This window comes from Nicotiana tomentosiformis, chromosome 11, assembly GCF_000390325.3.
Source record: "Nicotiana tomentosiformis chromosome 11, ASM39032v3, whole genome shotgun sequence".
Lineage (NCBI taxonomy): Eukaryota > Viridiplantae > Streptophyta > Magnoliopsida > Solanales > Solanaceae > Nicotiana > Nicotiana tomentosiformis.
Genome location: NC_090822.1, coordinates 36,558,599 through 36,571,960, shown reverse-complemented (window position 1 = coordinate 36,571,960; position 13,362 = coordinate 36,558,599). Strand labels below are relative to the sequence as shown.

Genomic DNA, 13,362 nt, shown 5'->3' with positions numbered 1-13,362 from the left:
TTATACTGGGTTGTTATTGTTTGTTGTTGTATATAAAAGATAAAAAAATAAATCAAATTTAAATTCTCAGAAGATATGCATATTTCACTAGGTATATATTGAATAAAGCTAATTCATTATTAATAAATTCATTAACTAAACGTACAGAGATTTAAACTCTAAGGCACACATTTTAAAACTACTAGAAAAATAAATTCTTTCAAGATTGATGGAAGAACTTTGTAATTGTAGATGTTTCGTAGATTTTATTCTCTTACTACCGATATAATGCTTGAATTGACGAAGATTCGTGTCAAAATTTTCAGCAAAAAAGTATCTAATGAAAAATATATCATGCGCAAATCTTCAAATCTTGTGTCTTATGCAAGATAGAAACTTTATTCAATGAAAAAGATTGTGTGCATATATTTAGAATTGTTATTAGTAATCTTAGAGATTCTATATAGCTGTTATAGAAGGCTAATTTTATAAAGAGCGGTCTACTATAAATATGGATGTTGTTGTTATAGGTAAAAAGTTGTTATAGAGACGTAAAATATAACTTAAAAATCAGTTCTAAGAAAAAATTGACTTTTATAGTGAATGACTGTTATATAGAGATGTTATTATAGAGATATCTGACTGTATAGACGGAGCCTATTCTAGTTCGGCCTCTAATCGCGCAACCTTTTTGCTTCCATAATCCTATTGATCTTCCCACAAATTTTTTGTGCATTAATATAATTAAAGAGACTAATTAACATTTTCTAGTACTCCTTCCTTCTCTCTTCTCTCACATAATCACACACATGCAGATACACAGTACAGGCTGTCAAGATGAATTATAATAATTTTTGTAATTAATTAGTGGAAGATTGCTTTGTTGTTTCGCCAAGGAAAAGGTGTCATCTCTCATGATATTCTAATTAAGATGGTGAAGTGGTGATTTGCTAAACTAGCTGTTTCATTCTCTTCTCTTCTCTCCTTAATTTGCTTTTTTCCTGTCACAGAAACAATTAATTAAGAAGAAAAAAGGTCTCTCAATGAACCTCTTCACTGAATTCCTTGGATCCCATTACTTCAATTTTCAGGTAACTTCCTCTTCTTTTTCTTTTTTTTGGGTTTTCTCGAGAATGCATGTAGTAGATGAGAACATTATCTTGATCTTGAGATGAAAACAACTGTATTAGTTTCTATTTTTATTTTTGACATTAAACTCTATATATAGTCTTGCAATGAGCATCGTAATTTGTTCTATCTTCATTGGGGTATAAGCTCAATTATTTCTATGTTTTATGATTTTGGTTTTCGTTCTCTTGGGGGAACTATATTTGTTTCTACTTTCTTTTTTTTATTTTATTCTGTTGGGTAAATCCTTGTGAATTTATTTTCATTATGTTGAGAATTTTAAAGTCCAATTCCGTTTAATAACTGGCAACAAGCTAGTTGAAGCCATTGTTTGTTTTTTTCAATATGTATATGGGTGACAGGTTAATGAAGACAAACTTTTTAGCGTTTGATTTGAAATAATTATAATTATCAAGCAATTCAAATTTTAATAGTATGAAGATTAAACGCTTGTAACTTTTTTCTAACCTAAAGCTAAAAATAAAATAAAACTAGACTTTTAGCTTTTGGAAGAGTGTATGTGTTTTTTTGTTCCATTTCATTTTCTATGCAAACGGTTTTTAACTTTTTAATATATTTTAGTATCTTTTGCGTCATGCGTAAGTTTTATCCATTGCCGTTATTTTGACTTTTGGGGTGGCTAGGAACTTTGAGTATATATCAATAGTCCCTTATTTTAAGTTGATAACGTGATTGATGCCAATTAAGGGAAAAGGGACAAACATAAAAACAAGTATTATACGATAGGCATCTTAGCACTAGAAAAAAAGATGATAAATTATATTCAATTAATTTCATCAAATTGGTGTTCCTTTAGATGAGATTCCTTGGAGTATTTTTTGACTTTTCCATTATGAAAGACTTATATAGTTTACATATACCGTTATTAATCTTTGGATAATAGAGACTGAAACACTTACTATGGTATAAATTTCAAAGATAAGGATCTTTGTTTGTAAGTGTCGAAGTGGAAGTAAATAATTTGCAATAATTAAAAATGACAATTGACAATGGTGGAACAATATATATTCGCCCCAATGGGATTGTTGCGATACAACTAGTACATACGTGATAGTTTTTCTTATTAGATAGGTATATATAATGATCAAGCAATATATTATAATTGGTCCTAAATAGAATGTCACATCGTAGTATTAACAGTAAAACAATCTTCATAATCAAAGGCCTCTTAGAAAGTTCTGTAGAGTTAACTGAACCTATTGCTATTGACTTGAAATAAATTTTATATATATATATATATATATAAAAGATTTCATTTATTATTAAACCCACTTTAAATCTTACTTTTGCCTCTGTTTGCCTAGTTTGGGTGTTGCCTTTTTGTTTTTTTTCCAACTAGCAAGTCTTAATCAACTTGAAGCATCCACCGATACTATCACATTTACCGTTTAACATGTGATTAGATTATAATTTTGCATGCGTTAAAGCATACAGATACTTAAAAATTAAGTCATAATCAACCCCTTAAGTACTTATTAAAAGACTAGCGTATCTCGAAAATTGGACACTCACTTTTTTTGTGTGAGTAGAGAGAATTAGGACTCTGAACCTTGATGAGAAATTGTCACAGGTGTTTAAGGGAATGTAATATTATTTTTTTATCTTTTCCTTTTGTGTGTGTTTTTAGTCCCCTATTTTCAGAATGACCCTATCAGAGCGACTCATTTACCTGGATAATAGTTTCTGTTTTAATGATTTTTCAATTTTGCAATGAAAAGACGAATAGTTTTAGATATCTGCCTAGTATTGTGGAAGAAGAGGGATCAAGTCATGCAGTCGGAAATCTAATCCTTGCTCCCGCAGTCAGTCCTTGGGGTTGGTCTCCAGGTTCTGATTCTGCCTCATCTGATAATAGAAGTATCTCTGTAAGAATTTCATCTCAACATCAATTCGCATTTGATGGCTATTTTACTTGAACATTTTCATTAACGTCTTCCGTTAGGTCTCGTATAGAAGCAGGAATTTTTTCGCTTTTCGACAGGAGATTATACATAAACGCTCTTGGTCTTCTATCCGAATCCGCTGCTCTTAGCCTTGTTAGAATCCAATATTAGAAGGAAGAATTCAATAGGCATCCCAATATCCGTTTTCTCTCTTTTAACAATTTAGAGGAGGCTAGAGCAGCTGCATGCAAAATGATTGCCAAGTCTTTTGTTTAACTCTTTAGAAGGTGGATATCACTATTGACATTCCTATCTTTGCATCAATATTGCAGGAATGGGAACAAAACTCTTATATGCCAAAAATGCAATAGCTAATTCTCCAAACTACTATTTCGCAGTGAAACAATTGTATAACTTGTGTGATACTTTATACAAAGTTGGATATTCAATGGATAGGATTGGTGAATTGAAGGGTATAGAATCCATCAAAAGGACAATGCTCATGCATGAAAACATTTTCAAACAGCAGGTACTCTTCCATCTTAATTGCTATTTGCAGGTTATGATTTTGAACTTTCGCATTTTTTTAGAAGCTTTTTTTCTTGCCAATATTACTTTTCCTGTTCTGAGAACTATTTTATCCAAAATAATTTCTTACAATTTTTTTCTTATAATATAAAAGAAAAGGCGAGTAGTCGACGTTTTGGGGTTTGACTTGATTATGATCCTGTAGGCTATTCGGAATTTCGGATCAGTTACACTAGACATAAGATAGATGGAAAAATTGCTTTTATTTAAATTGGCATATTTTTTTTATTATCATCATTCACTACTAAGACCACGTGCTAATTAAATTGGCCCATTTGCACCCCTAAGATTGAGGAGATAAATAGTGGCTTACAGTATTTTATTATCATCCAGTTTGTCACAGATCAGAATCACATGCTTCACAATCTGCAACCTCGTCAATGACACTATATTAAATTTCACTTTTTTTTTATGATTAACTTATCTGCGCATGGATCTACAGAAAAAGAAGAAAATAAGTCTTCTTTCCCAGTATTTGAATCTGATGTTGACCTGGAAAAAAAGAAATGTATTGACAGTATAAAGAATCTGCACACTATCATCATATCAATGTAATTTTACTTCTTATAGCAGGTTATATGTAATTTCTTCAGATCACTATTTAATGCTTTTTTATAGGAAGTTACCTGCTAATGCTATTGCCTTTTTAGTAACTTCGATTATGTAAATTTTTACACTATCAGTAAAAGTAACTTAACCTCCAAACTAATAACAGGTAAAAGAGCTCCACCGACTATACAATCTTCAAAGGAAACTGATGCTAGAGTTGAAGAATGGCATGTCAAAGATAGAGGATCCAAGAGTATTATTAGACAAGTCAATGATCAATCAAAACTTGTCCACTTGGCAACAACAATCCACAAGAGAAATAGGGTTTAACAGTGTTCATCTTTATGGTTTAACAGATGATCAACAAGGGGAAAGAAGTGATAGTTGCTCAGGTGAGAACTCAAGAATATTAATGCCAGTTAGAGGATTGAATCTTGAATTGCCTTCTGATTATCAAGAAGGAAATTCAACAAGTACTATTTGTGCTAGTTATGACCATGCCAAGATGAGAAATAATGATGAGGAAGCAGATGTGGAGCTAACACTAAGTATTGGACCTAGCAATAATAAAAAGAGGTTAAAAAGCCATATGCATAAAGCACCCAAGGGTGTGGCCTAGTGGTCAATGAAGTGGGTGAGAACCATGAGTTCTCAGGTTCAAATCCCAGCGGAGGCAAATACTAGGTGATTTCTTTCCATCTATCCAAGCCTTGGTGGATAGAGTTACCTGGTACCTGTTGCTGGTGGGAGGTGGCAGGTATTCCGTGGAATTAGTCGAGGTGCGCGCAAGCTGGCCCGGACACCACGGTTATCAAAAAAAAGCCATATGCATAAAGAAAAGGAGATAAATTTTTCTACTTCAGCCAAGTTAGAAAGAGGAGAAGAGTGTGCTGATGGTAGCCCAGCTAGGAGCAGCTCAAGTGCTACATTCAAACAAGAAAGTGCCTCTCAAGCTTATTGGTTTTTCCAACATCTTAGTTTAAACAGAAGATAGCCTATATTAACATCCTTTTTTCTAATTCTTTTGTAATTAATCTATGAGAGCCTAGTTATTTCCTTTCAAATGCTTCAATGTGCTTACTTGAGTAGCTTTCTTTAATACTTGTATATTTTATCAACCTACAATCGGTAGGAATAGAATAGAGGAAAAAAGCCCTCTCTTTTTACAAACATGCATATAATAGATAAATAATTCTAAGAAAAGGAATCACCATATCTTAGTTAGTTACTAACCTCCTATCCTCCCTTTTCATATATGTGCACCTTGACTATCTATATTAGGAACTTAACAGTGGCTCGCATGTCTACAACTTTATTAACTGTCTCATTATACACATGCTCTTGAGTCCCTATTTGTGCAAATAGTCCCCTCTCTGTTCCAATTCTCAATGTCCATATTGACAGAAACTTAACATAGTGGCAATAGGATTTGCACTAAATATTTGGATATTTGCATGGTTGATTGCACCCCTACAACTGAAATTGCAGATTTTGCCCAATAAATTCCTTGATCTTTAACCATATCATCGCCGACAGTGATTAAATTATTCCTTTAGTCGGAATCATATTTACCATCTTCACTACTATAAACAAAATAACAAATCTTTTTGACCTTAAACATTTAAACTTCACCTGCCGTGACTCCACCATGCCCCATCTTTCATTCAGCACTGTTCTAAGGTCATGTGTCTATTGTCATCTTGTCAAAGATATATCGAACAGCTTTCTTGTTCTCCTGGAGCAGCAATTCCATACGAGTCCATTTTTATAGCTTCACATCATTCACCTTCATCATGTTCTTGATGAAAACATCTTGAAGACCTAAAAACATAAATACAAGTGATCTCTTTAATAGCTTAGCCTTAGGATGAGATAATCCACACAATTTTACATGATACTAGAGCGATTAGAGGTCCTGGGCTTGAGTCTCACCATTATGCATCAACAAAATATTTCACATTATAGGTCCAGCAAAAAGAAAATGTATCAACTGAGACAACATGGGCATATTGAAGACTTTTAATAGTTTAAACTTTTAGATGAAGCAGTTCAAATAATTCAATAACAATACTTTGAAATCATATGATATTCAATTGGCTTCCAATAGTCAAAGAATTTTTCCAGATCCAAAGATGATTGAACACCTACCAAAACTTGTTCAAAGAAATCTGCTAGCAGATCAACTTCAGCCATAACTTTAGTGAGACTGTGATTAAACGGTTGTAGGACCATCCATGGACAATGCACGACAAGAGGAACAACTATTAACTTCAGAGCATTTATATGAAACCAATATGGTCATCATCTTGGTAACCAACCCAAATAGGGGGCCAGAAAACTTTCTTTTTTGGAGTTAAAATCTACATCATACCTGACACTACTACTTTATTTTACACGAATAAACCAGACCTTGCTAAAGAAAAGAAGAATGAAATCATCTTCATAAGTAAATTGTTAAAAGTACAAGCACAGACAATTCTACCCACAAAATAAAACGAACTTTTGAATTAAACTAAACTAGGGCATAGCAAATCTTTACTACTATGAATTGTTCATAAAAGACTTACCCACTAGAGAGATAAATGAATCAAGACAGACACCTTCATCATTCAAAAAGCATATACAACTCACAATAAATTTTTCTTGCAAATTCATTTCTAATAAAAAATTATCTGACCGCTTAGCATGGTCAATCGAGTAGCGGAGGCCCATATCTTTTAAAATATTCTTGGGTCTGGCAGGAGTTAGGCATACCTTATATTGCCTAACCACTAGCGCATATTAATAACCAGTATGTAAAATAGGGTGATGTAAGACTTTATCCTGTGTGAGACATCGTTTCTGTTACTGTAGTATATTATCAAAATTATATTTTTCATGTGACATAGAAGAGGGGGGGGGGGGTATAAAAGAGTTGATTCTTACAGATATTGGCCAATGTCAAATAGATGCTTCACTGTTATCAAAGCACCAAGGACTCACAATGTACAGAAGAAATGTGAAATTGGTGAAGACATCTTGCAAGAAAAAGATAAAGTAGATGAACAGAAAGACACTGCACAGTTTAAACTAATCAAACTAGTTTCTGCCATCTCTGACGTTATACGCTCTAATTCCCTACCCTCCCAAATGTCGACAGTATCTCAAATAAAAATAACTTATGTTTTCCAACTCAAGAGAGATTGTTATATCTCCTTATGTGATTGATTGTTTTCTTTTATAACAATATCTGTATTTCCTTGGACAGCTTGTTTTTTTAGAAAGGTAATAATGCATTTACTGGGACACTTGTCGCTCCAACTTTCTGTTTTAACTTTTCATTAAAATGATAGTTCCTGGTTCTCACACCCCAAATTCCAAAAATTGGTTATCTGAGATTGCACTTTCCACTCGCAATATCTGCCTTAAGAAACTAAAGCACTAAACAAGTTAAGCAATCAATGTAATGCAGATAAATAAATGTCAATTAGAAACAAATTGTGACTACTGTATGCAATGAAAGAAGATTCCTGACCTTAAGATTCTTCATGCTAGTATGCACTTCTAACTTCTCATTCCCTGTATGCACTATAAACTTCATCAATCTCCATCTCGGATTCATCTTCCAGAAGATCTCCCTCCAAACTACCCATATTATGCTCGTTATTTTCCACTTGAACACTTTCATCTTCTGACTCATTCTCAAGCAAATCATCATCCACGAATTCCTGCAAATCTTTAAGAGTATCCATTGTTTCCTTCTTCTTTCTGTATCCAACAAAACTTAGAACCTTTTCCCTCCAAACAGTCAAAGGGTGCTTCTCGATCAACTCAGAACCTTCATAAGCACTATTAAGAAATACATGAAATCTCTTACCCCTCTCTGAAACATAAAAGATTCCAAAATGTTTAAGCAACAGCCTCATCAGCTTCTGAGGCATTACGAACTCCCTCCTAAAATGTGTCAAATAATCTGTCACCAACCTCTTTTCAATAGTGAAGCTCAGCAGCTCATGCATCACTGCAACCGCCCTCTTATTGAACTCCAGTGTTCCAGCCTTTAGTTCCCTGGCATCTGCATAAGGCGACAAGTATTCCCGCTTCTGAAAATTCTCTATCTTCCCTTTATATCTAGACAAAACTTGTTTATAATCAGGTGGGAATTTCATTGGGAAAGACAAGGAAAGAAGACCAGCTACGTGATCATCTGGGGCCTGCATACCACCAAGCGCCTTCCTTTCTAACTCTGTCATAGCCCAACTCGATCTCCAATTCACAAGCTCTAAATACTCACTTTCATCATAAGGTTTAAATGGATGAACAACTCTAAAGTAATCAGGAAATCTGTGCACCCAATGGTTCCTAAAATCCATTGGCAACCCCAAATCTCTTCTGAAATGAACAATCTTATCTAAGGCAAGGCGCTTGTCCACGGACATCATCAGCATCCTAGTTACAAGCTCTGCAGCTTTATCACTCTGCTGCTCAATAATAGCTTCCTCTTCTCGGACTAAACCTTCAGCCTCCTTTGTCATACCACACCATAAAATCCCTCTATGATCCTTGTACAGTTCAAAAAGCTTGGGGGACTTCCGTAGAAAAGCCGAGATTTTATGGGGCTTTGGAAGGTTTATTTGCCTCCTATACTGATCAAGTTCCCTAATTGATATGATTTGTTGAGGCTCCTGTTTGAGGACTTCAAATATTAATAGGACTTTGGAAAGGATCTTGTGCTTTTCTGTGGCTATTTCAAGGTCATGCACCCGCTTCTTCTTGCTTCTGTCTTGGACTCTTTTACTGGTGGTCATTGATCGGTGCCATTGCAAGATTGCTGAAGAATCTATGAATAAGAATGCAATTGATGTATTCAGTTCAGCAGAAAAACATCCACGTCTACCAATACGGTTGAGCATTGTGCCAAACCAAAATAATCAGAGGGGATTCTCACGCAAGACAAAGAGGGTATTGCAGCTCTTAGTCCAAATACTAAATAGAGCACTGAGTAATGGATGTACTCGCTTTTCATGCACCTACTGTTCCCTGATCAAACACCTTCTGTCCCCTGATCAATGCTTTGCCACAAATGGAAAATGGCCGGAGACAACATGATACGGCATGGCAAGTTTAATCCATTGCGGAAGTCAAAGATTTGTTAAAATAGGCGTCCCAAGTGTAACCAATTTGGCCTAAGTGAGTTCTCAGGCAAAGTACCTTGAGGGAATATAAAAAAATTAACTCTGTTAAGACTGGTAGTTGTGAGACCTACATTACGTACTGCTCTAGTGCCTGACATGACATAATATTGATTAAAGCAAATGAAGAATAAACCAACAACCACAAGTAACTATATATTGCAAGTCGATCATATTGCAATAAGATGACACCCATAATATATTATTCATTGAGGTAGCCTATCATGATTACAAAAAAAAAAGGTTTCTAACTTATGCAGCAATACTTAAATGCGTATTTGCCAAGTTGTCATCGAACTTTTTTCACTCCTTTAAGATTTAAACTAACCTAGATGAAAACAAAGGAAAACTTAACATTTATCCTTGTTGATAATAAGCATTAGACGTCAAGTGGACTAAGCGTGCAAAACACTTTGCAGACTCAAGTGGTAAACGGATGATTAACTTTGTTAAAAAGGATGTATCATGAGCAAATCCAATTGATGCAAAAGGTCGAACACCTAGAAGGCAGTTAATGAAATCAAGAGGTATTCTTGAAATACTCCAACAATAGACACGTAAATGCTTGTAAATTTAGTAAATAAAATCGAATGAAGAGAAAAAAAGTACCTTTTTATTGGATTGCTAAAAAACAAGGCAAATCAGTATTGCGTTTTGATCTTCTCAGGCAAATCAGACTTGTTCCTACCGTTTGCTTGCGGTTACCCGTGCAAAGGGGCGGTAGGTTTGGAAAATAAACAAGATGGTTATCAAGATGCTATTTTTTTAAAGTTGTTCGTTAAGTTGGTGCCAAAAAAAGTTTTAATTACGGAAAAAGAACTCTAAAATGGAGCTAAAATTGTACCTACATTCTTATGATGTTTCCCATTTCCCGAAAGTGTAGCGTGTATGCATACCTTACCCCTACCCTGGAGTAGAGAGGCTGTTTTCGATAGAAAGGTTATTTCCGATAGAAACTTCCCATCTTGCTCCACTAAGACCTTAACCCTACCTGGGGTAGAATTCACAACCTCTAACTTTAACTTGGAAATGGATGGTGCTTACTACTAGAGCAACTCACTCTTGTCACTTCATTGTCATGAATGAAAATGACATAATTGCTTGAAGTTGATATGACGAAAAATTATTCTTTTTCCCAAAACATTTGTTTGCAAGAAAATCGTGAGAATTTAAAAACGTTCCGAAAGGAGAGACTTTATTACAACTTCAAAGTCTTCGTGTCTATAACTTCTAACTTGTTATACGAGCATTCATATTGCCTATATAATAACTATTCATTATAAAAGTTATGTTTGTCTCAAATTTATTTTTTTATGTTATATTCTACCACTCTATAAGAGTTTTTTTATCTATAACAGCAACATCCATCTTTATAATAGTGCACTCTTTATAAAAATTTGCTCTCTATAACAGCCATGTAGAATTTCTAAGATTACCAATAACAAGCCTAAATATTGTAATTTGATCAAATTTCTTAAAACATTAATGCACCACTTATAAAAAAATGTTACGTTAGTATACTTCCATAATTAAAGATTTTATTTAATTAAAAGATATGCTTGTATATTTTCATTCCGTTGCACAAAAGGTTATATCATGCATAATTATATGGGGTAAAATTGGTTAGTGATAGTTGGCGGAATGACGAGATGACACGTGGAACCAAAGAACGTGAGTCACCAGATGACTGGCACCGGGCGCAAGTGTGTGGTCGGTGTTAGACAGATCCCGAAGGCAGAGTAGCTGACAAAAATGATTCAATGATTTGATATCGTGTAGCATTTAATGAGCAGTCGTTACAGAGAATATCAACATTCAAGACCAACCGTTATGTAGCCATCTATGACGATTTTATTCGCATTCAAGAGGAGCTTGACTTGAGGATCTTGTCTCCCTAAATAGGGCTATAAATAGGAGGATTAGCAACCATTGTAGGGACATGAAACATTCTGTACACAAAAGTTATCATCTATTGTCTTGTTACGCTCAATTTGAACACCTGAACATTGCATTTACTTTTATCATCGGAAAGGCTAAGTTCTTAGTCAGGCGTGTTATCTCCTTTAATTTCATTCGTTAATCTTATTTTCGTTCTTATTTATTTTATCATTTTTGGATCAAATTAATTCGCTTGTCTATAAACTACGCTATATATTCAACTTACCATTTTACGGGTAAACAGTTTGGCGCATACCATGGGGCATAGACAGCTGCTTAATTGCTTTGATCCACTCGTTTGTTACTAACAAGTTTTGACATTTTGCTTAGTAAAAGTCATATATGGCAGCTAATGATGTCAAAAACGTTTATAATGTTGGAGCACGTGATGAACGGGAAGATGTGTTCCAGTGTGATGATTCAGCCAGCGAAACTCGCAACGAAAGGGATGAAGCAACCCCGGTTCGTGAAGGACAATACCTTCAGCATGTGCGGGGCCCGATTCCTGATGATGCGCATGATAAGCACGTTATCGAAATAGTCAAAATCGTGAGAGAACAATAAAAGGCGATCATGGATCATCTTTCGAGGCAGGATCGTGTGATGACGGAATTGAAGCATGCATTATCGGGCGCTTCCAATAACTCTAATGCAAGGGCTCTGGTTCCTCCCAGCATTTCCGCAAATCAGACGGCTCAAAGAACCGACAACAACACGCTGAGGGACGAAGTCGGTTTCGATAAAGCCGGAGGGACCGGTAGCGGATCGGGGAACAACAATTTGAATGATCCTTTTAAAATCGAGCTCATGAGGTTCATGAGAGAAATGAATGAACGAATGGACCACAATGCGAAGGAGTTTCATGTTCGGATGGATCAGATCCCAGGCACGCCGCCGGTGTTAAAAGGACCAGATCCGAGGAAGTATACACAGTTCCAGTTTAAATCCAGCGTGGCACAAGAGTTGCTGCTGAAGAGGCTTAAGATGTCAGATATTCTAAAATATAATGGAAATTCGGACCCACAGGAGCACATCACGACCTACACCACAGTAATAAAAGGAAACGACTTGGCTTAGCACGAGATCGAGTCGGTTTTGTTGAAGAAGTTTGGCAAAACCCTCACGAAGGGGGACCTGACATGGTATTCTCTCTTACCTAAGCATTCAATCGATTCTTTTGAAATGCTTGCAGATTCGTTCATCAAAGCCCACGCTGGAGCAAAAAAGGTCCACGCCAGAAAGCCGGACATATTCAGAATTTCTCAAGAAGAATACGAGTTATTGCAGGAATTCGTAATCTAGTTCCAGAAGAAAAGGATGATGCTACCAGTTGTTCCATATAGTGGGCAGCGGAGGCATTCACGAAAGGTCTCAATCCACTGAGTTTCGATGCCTCCCGAAAATTGAAGGAGAACTTGCTCGAGTTTCAGGCAACCACATGGGCATATGCCCGCAATCACTACGAGTTGAAGATAAGGATAGAAGACGATCAACTTGGATCTTCGGTGTCCTCCAAGGGATGGGGTCGCGATAAAAATCATGATAAGTTTAAATATGACTTTGATGCAGACTGAAGGTCCTCTAGGGGTCGTTTTCTACCGTATGAGAGGACCGATAAGGGTAGAAGTAAAGGATTTTAGTCATCGGATAGGTTCTCTTGCGATAGAAAGACGGATATCCTAGGTTATCAGATTATAACTTTAATATCAGCTTGGTAAAATTGGTGTCAGCAATGAGGAATATCAAAGAAGCACGATTTCTGAAACCAATCCGGTCGGATCCTAGCCAAAGGAATCCTAGTCTATGGTGTGAATTCCATGAGACTCACAGCCATAGGACTAGGAACTGCTGACATCTTCGTGAAGTGGTGGTAACTCTATTGAAGAATGGACACCTTAGAGAGTTTCTAAGCGACCGCGCCAAGAACAACTATGGAAGAAACCGAGATAATGTGGACCAATCGAAGCTGGCAGCAGGGTCACTTCGAATGACCATCAACATGATCTTTGGAGGGGACGAAGTCAATGGGGTGACAGTTTTAGCAACAAAGAAAATGAAGATATCAGTGACTCATGGCAAGAGGATCCGGGAAGTCTCGGAATATG

General features: G+C 35.8%; 2 protein-coding genes across 3 annotated transcripts; one reads left to right on the top strand and one right to left on the bottom strand.

Moving 5' to 3' along the window:
* Positions 1-739: 739 nt before the first annotated feature.
* On the top strand, positions 740-5,215 carry LOC104108847 (uncharacterized). Its single transcript, XM_070187996.1, has 3 exons — positions 740-1,070; positions 3,344-3,540; positions 4,315-5,215. Exons 2-3 carry the CDS (start codon positions 3,346-3,348, stop codon positions 4,765-4,767), a joined length of 648 nt encoding a protein of 215 aa, XP_070044097.1. The 5' UTR covers positions 740-1,070; positions 3,344-3,345; the 3' UTR covers positions 4,768-5,215.
* A 422-nt stretch (positions 5,216-5,637) lies between these two features.
* On the bottom strand, positions 5,638-10,086 carry LOC104108846 (protein WHAT'S THIS FACTOR 1 homolog, chloroplastic). 2 transcript variants are annotated; one of them, XM_009617974.4, is made up of 3 exons: positions 9,929-10,086; positions 7,663-9,338; positions 5,638-5,969 (listed from the first exon to the last, which is right to left on the bottom strand). In XM_009617974.4, exon 2 carries the CDS (start codon positions 9,038-9,040, stop codon positions 7,700-7,702), a length of 1,341 nt encoding a protein of 446 aa, XP_009616269.1. In that variant the 5' UTR covers positions 9,041-9,338; positions 9,929-10,086; the 3' UTR covers positions 5,638-5,969; positions 7,663-7,699. The 2 variants fall into 2 exon arrangements, with proteins under 2 accessions (XP_009616269.1, XP_070044096.1); XM_070187995.1 differs by lacking the exon at positions 9,929-10,086 and adding an exon at positions 9,456-9,477.
* Positions 10,087-13,362: the final 3,276 nt, after the last annotated feature.

Coding starts and splice junctions, on each gene's coding strand:
- LOC104108847 (XM_070187996.1), top strand. CDS start 3,346: ATGGGAACAAAACTCTTATATGCCAAAAATGCAATAGCTAATTCTCCA. Junction 3,541..4,314: donor AAAACATTTTCAAACAGCAG/GTACTCTTCCAT, acceptor AACTAATAACAG/GTAAAAGAGCTCCACCGACT.
- LOC104108846 (XM_009617974.4), bottom strand. CDS start 9,040: ATGCTCAACCGTATTGGTAGACGTGGATGTTTTTCTGCTGAACTGAAT.